We start from the raw sequence: 12,413 nt of genomic DNA on the forward strand, positions 1-12,413 counted from the left end.
CATTTGATACTTATTAGTATCATATATGTGTTCTGAAAGATAAGTAAAGTGTCCACTAATGATATAATTTGGTACTTATTAGTATCATATATGTGTTCTGAAGAGTAAGTAAACTGTCCACTAATGATGTAATTTGGTACTTATTAGTATCATACACTTGTTCTGAAGGGTAAGTAAAGTGTCCACTAATGATGTAATTTGGTACTTATTAGTATCATACACTTGTTCTGAAGGGTAAGTAAAGTGTCCACTAATGATGTAATTTGGTACTTATTAGTATCATACACTTGTTCTGAAGGGTAAGTAAAGTGTCCACTAATGATGTAATTTGGTACTTATTAGTATCATACATTTGTTCTCAATGGTAAGTAAACTGTCCACTAATGATGTAATTTGGTACTTATTAGTATCACGCACCTGTTTTGAAGTACAAAAGGCTTTTTAAATAATAATTTTCACATTTTAGGCTTATATAATATGCTAGAATAATTTATTCTATCAGTAACCTAATTTAGGTTTTTTTTAACTCTCTAAGTGTATTTTTACACGGATGGTTGTCTTGCATTCATAGCCTGGTTTGCAAGTTTTTGGATACACGGGCTGTGAAGAAGTTATGAAAATAATATTAAACTTTGACCACCGCAACAGGGCACTTCCTGGGTGCATAGAAGATGTCGTAGCTATGAAAATAGTTTGGAATTTCCGTTCTCTTACATTACAAATCCCGTGTTAAAGGGTAAAGTACTTTTCTAATATATCTTATCTGAAAAGAATGATCATAGTTTCTTTAGTTCTTACATATTTGAGAAAAAGGAAAGTACGTAAACCTGGTGTTTATTCATGTCACAACAAATATTGTACACTAATAAAGGCTTTACAGTTGAGTTTATTTTGTTTCTATAACTTTCATCTTAATAATACAGTAAAGTTATTGTAGTCTAACATGTTGTTCTTAGAGATTAAACAAAAGTGGGACAGACACGAAGTTTATTTTCATACCAGGATGTCTAAACTCGGTCAAAGTTCTAAGACTAGTTCTTCATGTCAGATAATTTCAGTATAACAGGTTTTTCTCCAATTTTCTGTCTTCACTATGAGAAACGGAAGATAAGTTTATTCGCCTGCGCACTGACCGAGTTTCCACAGGCACGTGCACATGAAAACGTATTCGATATTTCAAATCAGCTTCTGATCCAGACAACGGTGAAACATCTTAAAATTTCATACTAAATATGAGAATTGTCTCTGTCGGAGTTGTGGTCCTGCACTTGGCTATATTAAGTAAGTGTTGTTTGTGGGTAATAGAAGTACCACAGTGTGTTAGTTATTTTCGAGGTAGTCCGTATTTCTATTTGAATGTTACAGTATATATCCTCCTAGTTAAAAGTCCAGTTCGAATTGCAATCTTTTATAAATGTATTAGGGTAATGACAACAATGCAGTACTTTTATAATTAGTGTATAATAATAACTCTTTAGTAACGCATCACCTGTGCAGACAATAATACGTTTTTGTAAGCATAGTAAATTACTACAGGGATGATTCATCACAGTTGCGTGTTAGCATCCATCAAAACTGAATGATACGATTACGGTAAGTTTTGTAAGGAAAATGCAAGCATGAACCATTTGGTTTTAGGATTTTTGTCCGAGAAATAGGACAAAAGATAGGGCACAGCTCTAGTTGTTTTCAGAGTTTTGGTTTTGAAAACACAAGTAGTTAATTAGTTCAGTTATTATCTTCCATACATCAGGGTATGCAATTAGCATCTAATGGGATAATTGGGGATTCAATAACCAGAGAAGGGAAACGTTATCTAACATCGTGTTTACACGGTTTTGCTTCCTTGGCGGGTTCCTTCAGCTAGTTTGTCAACCGTTGTACATAATGTACGTTCATTTCATTAAAAGCTGTGTATTGATCAGTTATCTGGTTGATTTTGATGATTTATAAAATATACTTACTCTGGTGACTTAATGGTGGTGTTTGTCTTGTCTGGTGACGTCGTGGTGGTGTTCGTCTTGTCTGGTGACGTCGTGGTGGTATTCGTCCTATCTGATGACTTAATGTGCTGTATGTCTTGTCTGGTAACTTAGTGATGGGGTTCATCTTGTCTGGTGACTTAATGTGGTGTTTGTCTTGTCTGGTAACTTAGTGATGGGGTTCATCTTGTCTGGTGACTTAGTGGTGGTGTTTGTCTTGTCTGGTAACTAAATGGTGGTGTTTGTCTTGTCTGGGGTCATAGTGGTGGTGTTCATCTTGTCTGGTGGCTTAGTAGTGGTGTTTGTCTTGTGTGGTGTCTTAGTGATGGTGTTTGTCTTGTCTGGTGACGTAGTGATGGTGTCATAAGCTCCAGACTTGCCACTGGGAGACAAATCACTAACACTGAAATTAGAAGTTTGTCTGCATTGCAAGACTGCTATTGCTTTTGGACTTCATTTTCACCAAGCATAGTTTCGCAACAAAGAGAAACTAGTAACACATAGCATAATAATATGAGCTAAAAATACAGCGTTAGTAGGTATACCCTAACTGGAATATTGTTATTTTTTTCTAATTAACTGATAAACATCGAAAATAGATGTTAAATTTACTGCAAATTTTGTCTTTATTCCACATTTTTATAAAGTATGGATATAAAACAGTATACCTGCAACTATCTGTTTAAAACCATATTTTCGTTTAGGTTAATTATCATATCTGATAATCTTTGTACAATAATACCTCTCTTTAGCTGCAAGCCAGTTTCGGTGTCCCTACGGAAATGGATTTTTCCCTGATCTTTATCAATGTGATAAATATTACGAATGTCGGAATGGGAAACCAATCGAACACCTGTGTGATGATGGTTATGTGTTTCCAGTGAAGAACCCGCTTTATTCGAGGTGCGACTACCCGTTCAACGTGGAGTGTGGGGAACGGCTCGAACTACGTGAGTAATCTCTTAAACTGGCATAATTTATGTTACAATTCACACCCACCTTAAACTGTCATAGTCTATTTTAAAACTACCACCAAACTTCAACTGTCATAGTCTATTTTAAAACTACCACCAAACTTCAACTGTCCTAATATATTTTAATACGATCTCCAGCGGAAGACGTCATAGCAACTGAATATTGTTGGAACACTTTATCAAAATGAGCTTCTAACAATATTTCACCTTAACTATCTACGTAAAATATACATAATTAATAAAACCTAAAAACATTTCCTATGTAATTAATAAAATCTAACAATATTTCACTGTGGCTGTCTTCGTAAATTTATGTAACTGATAAAATTATGTGTTAATAACTATATTTTTCTTAATTTTCTACAAAATATAGCTAAGTAAATCACACGGCAGGAACTAGTTTTTTCAAATCTCTGAAAGTTTGTTTGTTTGATATAAAGAACGAAGAGGTACAATATGTGATGGATATTCAACCCACCTCGTGGTTCATAAGGCTAGTGACTTACCGGTAGGCCACCAGGGTCCCAGAAATAAAATACTCGTATTATATACTAATAATATAATCAGAAGATAATTTATTGTTTCGTACAAAATATTTGTTTACCTTGTACCACGCGCGTTTCATGAGATTTATTTATTTATTAAAGTTCTAACATGCTCCAGCTGTACTGCTTTTATTTAATTTACCCTAAAAATACAACTGTTTGATTCCTTTCCCTAAATATTCTTTAATCACGTATTGGAATATTACAATAACACATCGAAAGGTTTGTTTGTTTGTTTGTTTGTTTTTGAATTTCGCACAAAGCTACTCGAGGGCTATCTGTGCTAGCCGTCCCTAATTTAGCAGTGTAAGACTAGAGGGAAGGCAGCTAGTCATCACCACCCACCGCCAACTCTTGGGCTACTCTTTACCAACGAATAGTGGGATTGACCGTCACATTATACACCCCCACGGCTGGGAGGGCGAGCATGTTTAGCGCGACGCGGGCGCGAACCCGCGACCCTCGGATTACGAGTCGCACGCCTTACGCGCTAGGCCATGCCGGGCCACATCGAAAGGAAACTTTGTTTAACCACATTGCGACTTCTTCTATTTTATGTCTGTGTTTGTATTATTTCCATATATTCTGTTTGTCCAGAAATTAGTCTCCAGATAATCATTCCATTTCAAAGTTTTTGTAATGAATTACATGACAATTAACACTCAGTCATTCTGGTCTCAGACGTTAACATCAATAAAATCATTATTTATGGAAACGTATCTTAGGGTCTGATAACAGTTTATAACAAAAGTATATCAGAGTCCGATAACAGTTTAAACAAAAGTATAATAGAGTCTGAGGAAAGATTACAACAAAAGTATATCAAAGTCTGATAAAAGTTTACAACAAAAGTATATCAGAGTCTGATAACAGTTTACAACAAAAGTATATCAGAGTTTGATAACAGTTTACAACAAAAGTATATCAGAGTCTGATAACAGTTTACAACAAAAGTATATCAGAGTTTGATAACAGTTTACAACAAAAGTATATCAGAGTCCGATAACAGTTTAAACAAAAGTATATCAGAGTCTGAGGGAAGATTACAACAAAATTATATCAGAGTCTGATAACAGTTTACAACAAAAATTTATAATGGTTTGAGAACAGTTTACAACAAAAGTTTATTATGGTTTGAGAACAATTTACAAATTTTAATAATTAAAATATTTTTGTTTTGTTAAATTTTGTCGTTAGTTAATTTCGAAGTTATAACAACTTGACGTAACAATCAGAACATTACGTAACAATCAGAACATTCAAGGAACAGACGTTTCTAGTCAGGTGGTTCTATGACACATGGAATCCGAAAACGGATATTGGATAGTGGACAGCTGGAATCCTATACTTTACAGTTAGTATCCTATGAATTTATAGCTGGAATCTTATAATTTACAGTTAAAATCCTGTGAGTTTACAGCTGGAATCTTATAATTTACAGTTAGAATCATATGACTTTACAGCGCGAATTTTATAATTTACAGTTAGAATCAAATGACTTTACAGCGCGAATTTTATAATTTACAGTTAGAATTCTATGAGTTTGCTGCTGGAATCTTATAATTAAAAATAAGAATCTTATTAGTTTCCAGCTAGAATCTTATAATTTACAGTTACAATTTTTTGAGTTTACAGCGGGAATCTTGTAATTTACAGTTAGAATCCCATGAGTTTACAGTTGGAATCTTATAATTTAGTTAGAATCCTATGAGCTTACAGTGGGAATCTTATAATTTACAGTTAGAATCCCATGAGCTTGCAGCACGAATCTTTTAATTTACAATACAAAAGTTTGCCCACTGATATGGACTAAACATTTGTATTAATTTTATTAAATTTGTAATGTATTTCCACTAAGTTTCAGCACAGTGTTCGTCAGAGGCTAAACGTTTATACTATATCATTAGAGGATTTAGTGAATAAACGTATTATTATTATTTCTTATTAGAGCCAGCTGTGCCTTCAAAAAATTGTCCCAGGAAATTTGGAATATTCCCTCACGATACAAAATGTGATCATTTCTGGCAGTGTGTTGATGGAAAGGCCATTCTACAACGATGCAGCTCCTCTCTAGTGTTTGATCCAAACAGTGGAGAATGTTCGTGGCCGCAGAACGTTGCTGGTTGTGAATACTACCATATAAACAAGCTTACGGTAAGTTTACACATTAAATATTGTAGTAAGGAGCAGTTGTTACCACTATAAATAAACTGGTTGATTATGCTACCATATAAACAAGCTTACGGTAAGTTTACACATTAAATATTGTAGTAAGGAGCAGTTGTTACCACTATAAATAAACTGGTTGATTATACTACCATATAAACAAGCCTACGGTAAGTTTATTCATCAAATATTGTAGTAAGTAACAGTTGTAAACACTATCAATGAATTCTTTTATAATTCTACGATATAAATAGTGATGTGTTTATTTTGATGTTAACAAACTGAATAATAATACCATTGTACAAACTAACTGGTTGGTAAGAGTATTATATAAACTAACTACTTGATAATACGACAGTTTAAACTACTTTGTTGATAATAGAACTGCATAAATAAGTTTACTGTAATATTTTGTTTTGACAGCTATATTAAGATACAATTTTCCAAACGTTAAGCATCGACATGTTCATGGTTGTGGTCAGAATAACATTAAGTACTCAGGAGACGAATCTCGTCTTTTGTGTATTCTGTAATGAATTAAACTTATCAGATGGAAATATCTGTGTAATGGTGACCAAACTAACAGATGTGAATTATCTGTGTAATGGTGACCAAACTAACAGATGTGATCCAATGAATGTATAGTTAGTTTCTATTTTCAGTACCTACAAACACTAATTATGTGAACATTATCTTTATCTTAAAATATCAAAGTGGTGTCCTCTGACAACATATCCAATAAATATTGGAAAAACTTCTCTTCGGTATAATTACTTTGTGTTAAATAAAAGCTAATAATTATTCTTCTTATTCTAGGACCAGGATGGTGAAAATAGAACTTAATACACATGAAAACTACCATTGTGAAACAGGTAATAAAATAATTTATTTTACCACATATACACTAACTGAGAACTGTTCCAAATTTTAATATATAGTTACTGTGTGCTTTATTAGCAAATCAAATGAGTCTACCTTGTATAAACATGGTGCTCAGCTGTTATTTTACCTCATTATCAATTAATTATTTAAATATGATTGTCACCTGTTAATTTATCTTTCAACTGATTGTGTAATAAGATAATTAGTTGTTACTTCACATAATGCTTGGTTAATTATTTAAATATGGTAGTCAGCTGTTATTTTACCTCACTATCAGTTAATTATTTAAATATGGTAGTCAGCTGTTATTTTACCTCACTATCAGTTAATTATTTAAATATGGTAGTCAGCTGTTATTTTACCTCACTATCAGTTAATTATTTAAATATGGTAGTCAGCTGTTATTTTACCTCACTATCAGTTAATTATTTAAATATGGTACTAAGCTGTTATTTTACCTCACTATCAGTTAATTATTTAAATATGGTACTTAGCTGTTATTTTACCTCACTATCAGTTAACTATTTAAATATAATTGTTAGCTATTACATTACCTTATTATCAACTGGTTATGTGATATGATTGCTAATCTGAGAACTGGGTTTCAATACTCCTCGTGTGCAGAGCACAAACAAAAAGGCCCAAATCTAATTATAAACTTACGTTTGTGAACAAAGTGATTTTATTGCGTCTTAAGCTATACACGTGTAACAGATTTTAAAATTAGTAAACGTAGAATGTTTGAAACAAACACAAATCATTGAGAAATAATGAGTCTTACTGCTTTTTGGTTTTCAGAAACGAAGTTGTTCATGATGACATCGATGGGGAAAGAAAGAAAAACTCATAGGTTCATGTTTCTCAGTAAATATTACTTTTGTATTAGGTTTCGTATTTTAACTTTTCAATAAAACCATTTTATGACTAGATTGTCGATAAAAGTATTGTTTCTTAATATTATTTCATGCTCGACTAAGGATACAAAGGACAACGAAATAATAATAGTTAGACATTAATTTTAACAAACCACGTAACGTCCCGTATTTATATATTTAGCTGTCGGTAAGGTTAGTGGCAAATTATTTAAAAGCATATGAGTGTTACATTAACAGGAAACGATTAAATCATATCTAATATACAAATATTAATTCGGGACGCGGTAAATCCGTTTAAAATTACATGTGAATTCATACCAATGAGCTACATTATATGGCAGGTCAAGGCGGTTGTCTGATTTTACAGTTTCGAAGTTCCAGTAGGGTAACATTATGTCTTATTGGACGTCTTAGTTATCACGTGTGTATCTTTTAGTTAACCAACTGTTTAGAAGTAACTTATTCAAAGTAAATTGGTTCGACCAATGGAGTATTTTTCACTGGATGAGAAACAAAAAGTCCGTAGTTTTTCAAAATTAAGTGCAACATGAAATCGAAAACTGGGTTAATTTATTATTATTATTATTATTATTATTATGCTACCCAGGATAGAGAGTATTCCGAACCTTGTTGCTTGTTCGCAAACTGCAGATCTTCCACTTAGGTAAATACGAGTGACGTCTTATATCCTGGTACACAGTGAACCCAAATACCAAATAGTAGTTATCTAACTGTTGGGTAAGTACGAGTGGCGTATTGCATCCTGGTACACAGTGAAACCAAATACCAAAGAGTACAGTTATCCAACTGTTGGGTAAATACGATCGAGCTCTTAAACAGCTTCTTGAAAAGTAAAAAGGTCCAGATAATTGTGTTCATCCTCAAACATAATAATAAATGTGTTATATAACACGATTAAAAAAACTACCGTTAAAATCAAAATAGTTTTTCTCGATTATTGTAGACGCAATGCAATATTTTTCAAAAAAACTGATCAGTTGAGTTCGATATGTTACCATATATATCAACTGTATTACAGTTAATCCCTGACTGCTTGTGTGTGTATGTCACTCGTATTATGAATATTAGAGACAGTAATACAGTTAATCCCTGACTGCTTGTGTGTGTATGTCACTCGTATTATTAATATTAGAGACAGTAATACAGTTAATCCCTGGCTGCTTGTGTGTGTATGTCACTCGTATTATGAATATTAAAGACAGTAATACAGTTAATCCCTGACTGCTTGTGTGTGTATGTCACTCGTATTATGAATATTAGAGACAGTAATACAGTTAATCCCTGGCTGCTTGTGTGTGTATGTCACTCGTATTATGAATATTAAAGACAGTAATACAGTTAATCCCTGGCTGCTTGTGTGTGTATGTCACTCGTATTATGAATATTAAAGACAGTAATACACTTAATCCCTGGCTGCCTGTGTGTGTATGTCACTCGTATTATGAATATTAGAAACAGTAATACAATTAATCCCTGACTGCTTGTGTGTGTATGTCACTCGTATTATGAATATTAAAGACAGTAATACACTTAATCCCTGGCTGCCTGTGTGTGTATGTCACTCGTATTATGAATATTAGAAACAGTAATACAATTAATCCCTGACTGCTTGTGTGTGTATGTCACTCGTATTATGAATATTAGAGACAGTAATACAGTTAATCCCTGACTGCTTGTGTGTGTATGTCACTCGTATTATGAATATTAGAGACAGTAATACAGTTAATCCCTGGCTGCTTGTGTGTGTATGTCACTCGTATTATGAATATTAAAGACAGTAATACAGTTAATCCCTGGCTGCTTGTGTGTGTATGTCACTCGTATTATTAATATTAGAAACAGTAATACAGTTAATCCCTGACTGCTTGTGTGTGTATGTCACTCGTATTATAAATATTAAAGACAGTAATACAGTTAATCCCTGACTGCTTGTGTGTGTATGTCACTCGTATTATTAATATTAGAGACAGTAATACAGTTAATCCCTGGCTGCTTGTGTGTGTATGTCACTCGTATTATGAATATTAAAGACAGTAATACAGTTAATCCCTGACTGCTTGTGTGTGTATGTCACTCGTATTAGGAATATTAGAGACAGTAATACAGTTAATCCCTGGCTGCTTGTGTGTGTATGTCACTCGTATTATGAATATTAGAAACAGTAATACAGTTAATCCCTGACTGCTTGTGTGTGTATGTCACTCGTATTATGAATATTAGAGACAGTATTACAGTTAATCCCTGACTCGTGTTATATGTATGTTACTCATATAGTGAATATTGAAGATAGTATTACAGTTAGCCTCTGACTTCTGGTGTGTGTATGTCATTCATATAGTGAACATTGAAGATAGTATTACAGTTAACCTCTGACTTCTGGTGTGTGTATGTCATTCATATAGTGAATATTGAAGATAGTATTACAGTTAACCTCTGACTTCTGGTGTGTGTATGTCATTCATATAGTGAATATTGAAGATAATATTACAGTTAACCTCTGACTTCTGGTGTGTGTATGTCATTCATATAGTGAATATTGAAGATAGTATTACAGTTAACCTCTGACTTCTGGTGTGTGTATGTCATTCATATAGTGAATATTGAAGATAATATTACAGTTAACCTCTAACTTCTGGTGTGTGTATGTCATTCATATAGTGAATATTGAAGATAGTATTACAGTTAACCTCTGACTTCTGGTGTGTGTATGTCATTCATATAGTGAATATTGAAGATAATATTACAGTTAACCTCTGACTTCTGGTGTTTGTATGTCATTCATATAGTGAATATTGAAGATAGTATTACAGTTAACTTCTAACAAGTGCTGTGTTTAAATCAGTCTCACTGTTAATATTACACATTTCAGGTAGAAATACTCAACAAAATATATTTTAATGGCTTATATAGAAACAAATGTCTCTGTTATTGTTTGTCTCTCCATAATTTAGAAAAACTTATGTAGTTTACAAACTTACATATTTTTTCTTTCCTAGAAATGTAGATTTGTCTTTATTATAAATACATCACAGGAAACGGCTGGGTTTATATATTTCAATAGAAATATTACTAAGTGCATAACTTGAAGAATATGTTGAAAGGAACTTCTGATCAACAACACGGATGACGTGATCACTTGATGCAGTCAGAGATAGAACGTGATCACGACCCACACGTATGACTTCAGCTTTCTGTGGTTTCAAACCTCGTCATAATGACAAGTTACATGATAATGTTTTTTTGTTACTGATTTGTTGAAGCTATAGTGGTATTTCACTTTTCCCTGAGATAATTCGTTATTACTAACTTGAGGGGTTTCCCTTATGTAAGAACATTCTTTTTGTCCTTCGTTAGATAATAAAACAGTACGACATAACATTTATTTAGAAGAACTGTATAAAAAATATACTTTAAGAATCTTTCTAATATTCCATTTCGAAGAATTTACTATCCAAAATCACGAGACACCACCGACTTAACGTGAGAGGTTCAAACAATAAAAAACAAATCTATAATATCCATCTACAATGAGGATGAAACTCATACATAAGTAAAGGTATCCTTCAATACTTTGAACTTATGTAACAGCTGCTCTTTCATACGAATACTGATTTTTATCAAATATAAATACATATCAGAGGAAACAGTTGGAGTAGGATCCGTTTACATTTCAATGCAAAGATTATTAAATACATAATTTTAAGAACACTGACCCATATTATGCAGCGAAATTACTAATGTACTGTCTCATATAGTAAAAATATTTCAATAATATACTGTGTCACCTTATGCAGTGAAATTAGTAATTTATTGCATCGTATAACAAACATATATCTCTAATTATCTGTATTACCTTTTGTAGCGAAATTAGCATATATATAAAAGGTGACACAGTATATAAGTGAAACATTTTTTAAACGAGACAGTGAATTTCTAATCTCTCTACTTAAGGTGACACAATACATTAATGAAGTATTTTTATCTTACGAGACAGTAAATTACTAATCTCCATACATAAAGTGACACAGTATTTTAGTGAAATATTTTTAATGTACCAGATTCACTAATTTCGCTACATAAGGTGACACAGTATATTAGTGAAATATTTTTATTATGCGATACAATAAGTTACCAATCTCCCTACATAAGGTGACCCAGCATATTAGTGAAATACTTTTATTGTACGAGACAATAAATTACTAACTTCGCTACATCAGGTGACACTGTATATTAGTGAAATATTTTTATTATACGAGACAATAATTTTTTATTTCGCTACATAAGATGACACGGTATATTAATGAAATATTTTTATTATGCGAGACACTAAATTACTAATCTCTCTACAGAAGATAATACACTATGTTACTGAAATATTTTTATTATACGAGACAGTAAATTACTAATCTCTCTACAGAAGATAATACATTATGTTACTGAAATATTTTTATTATACGAGACGGTAAATTACTAATCTCTCTACAGAAGATAATACACTATGTTACTGAAATATTTTTATTGTGCGAGACAGTAAATTACTAATCTCTCTACAGAAGATAATACACTATGTTACTGAAATATTTTTATTGTGCGAGACAGTAAATTACTAATCTCTCTACAGAAGATAATACACTATGTTATTGAAATATTTTTATTGTGCGAGACAGTAAATTACTAATCTCTCTACAGAAGATAATACACTATGTTACTGAAATATTGTTATTATGCGAGACAGTAAATTACTAATCTCTCTACAGAAGATAATACACTATGTTACTGAAATATTGTTATTGTGTGAGACAGTAAATTACTAATCTCTCTACAGAAGATAATACACTATGTTACTGAAATATTTTTATTGTGCGAGACAGTAAATTACTAATCTCTCTACAGAAGATAATACACTATGTTACTGAAATATTGTTATTATGCGAGACAGTAAATTACTAATCTCTCTACAGAAGATAA

At 32.3% G+C, this 12,413-nt stretch overlaps 1 protein-coding gene across 1 annotated transcript; it reads left to right on the forward strand.

The window, feature by feature from the left end:
• The first annotated feature begins 1,094 nt into the window (after positions 1 to 1,094).
• Positions 1,095 to 7,476, forward strand: LOC143228186 (protein obstructor-E-like). Its single transcript, XM_076459487.1, has 5 exons — positions 1,095 to 1,281; positions 2,735 to 2,932; positions 5,450 to 5,655; positions 6,484 to 6,539; positions 7,348 to 7,476. The coding sequence occupies exons 1-4, from the start codon at positions 1,233 to 1,235 to the stop codon at positions 6,508 to 6,510; spliced, it is 480 nt and encodes a 159-aa protein (XP_076315602.1). The 5' UTR covers positions 1,095 to 1,232; the 3' UTR covers positions 6,511 to 6,539; positions 7,348 to 7,476.
• Positions 7,477 to 12,413: the final 4,937 nt, after the last annotated feature.

The sequence above is a fragment of the Tachypleus tridentatus genome, chromosome 10 (genome assembly GCF_004210375.1).
Source record: "Tachypleus tridentatus isolate NWPU-2018 chromosome 10, ASM421037v1, whole genome shotgun sequence".
Lineage (NCBI taxonomy): Eukaryota > Metazoa > Arthropoda > Merostomata > Xiphosura > Limulidae > Tachypleus > Tachypleus tridentatus.

Bases quoted from the DNA above. Each gene is read 5' to 3' on its own strand.
- LOC143228186 (XM_076459487.1), top strand. From the start codon at position 1,233: ATGAGAATTGTCTCTGTCGGAGTTGTGGTCCTGCACTTGGCTATATTA. The intron at 2,933-5,449 runs GTGAGTAATCTC...ATTTCTTATTAG, and splicing joins TGGGGAACGGCTCGAACTAC to AGCCAGCTGTGCCTTCAAAA. The intron at 5,656-6,483 runs GTAAGTTTACAC...TTCTTATTCTAG, and splicing joins ACCATATAAACAAGCTTACG to GACCAGGATGGTGAAAATAG.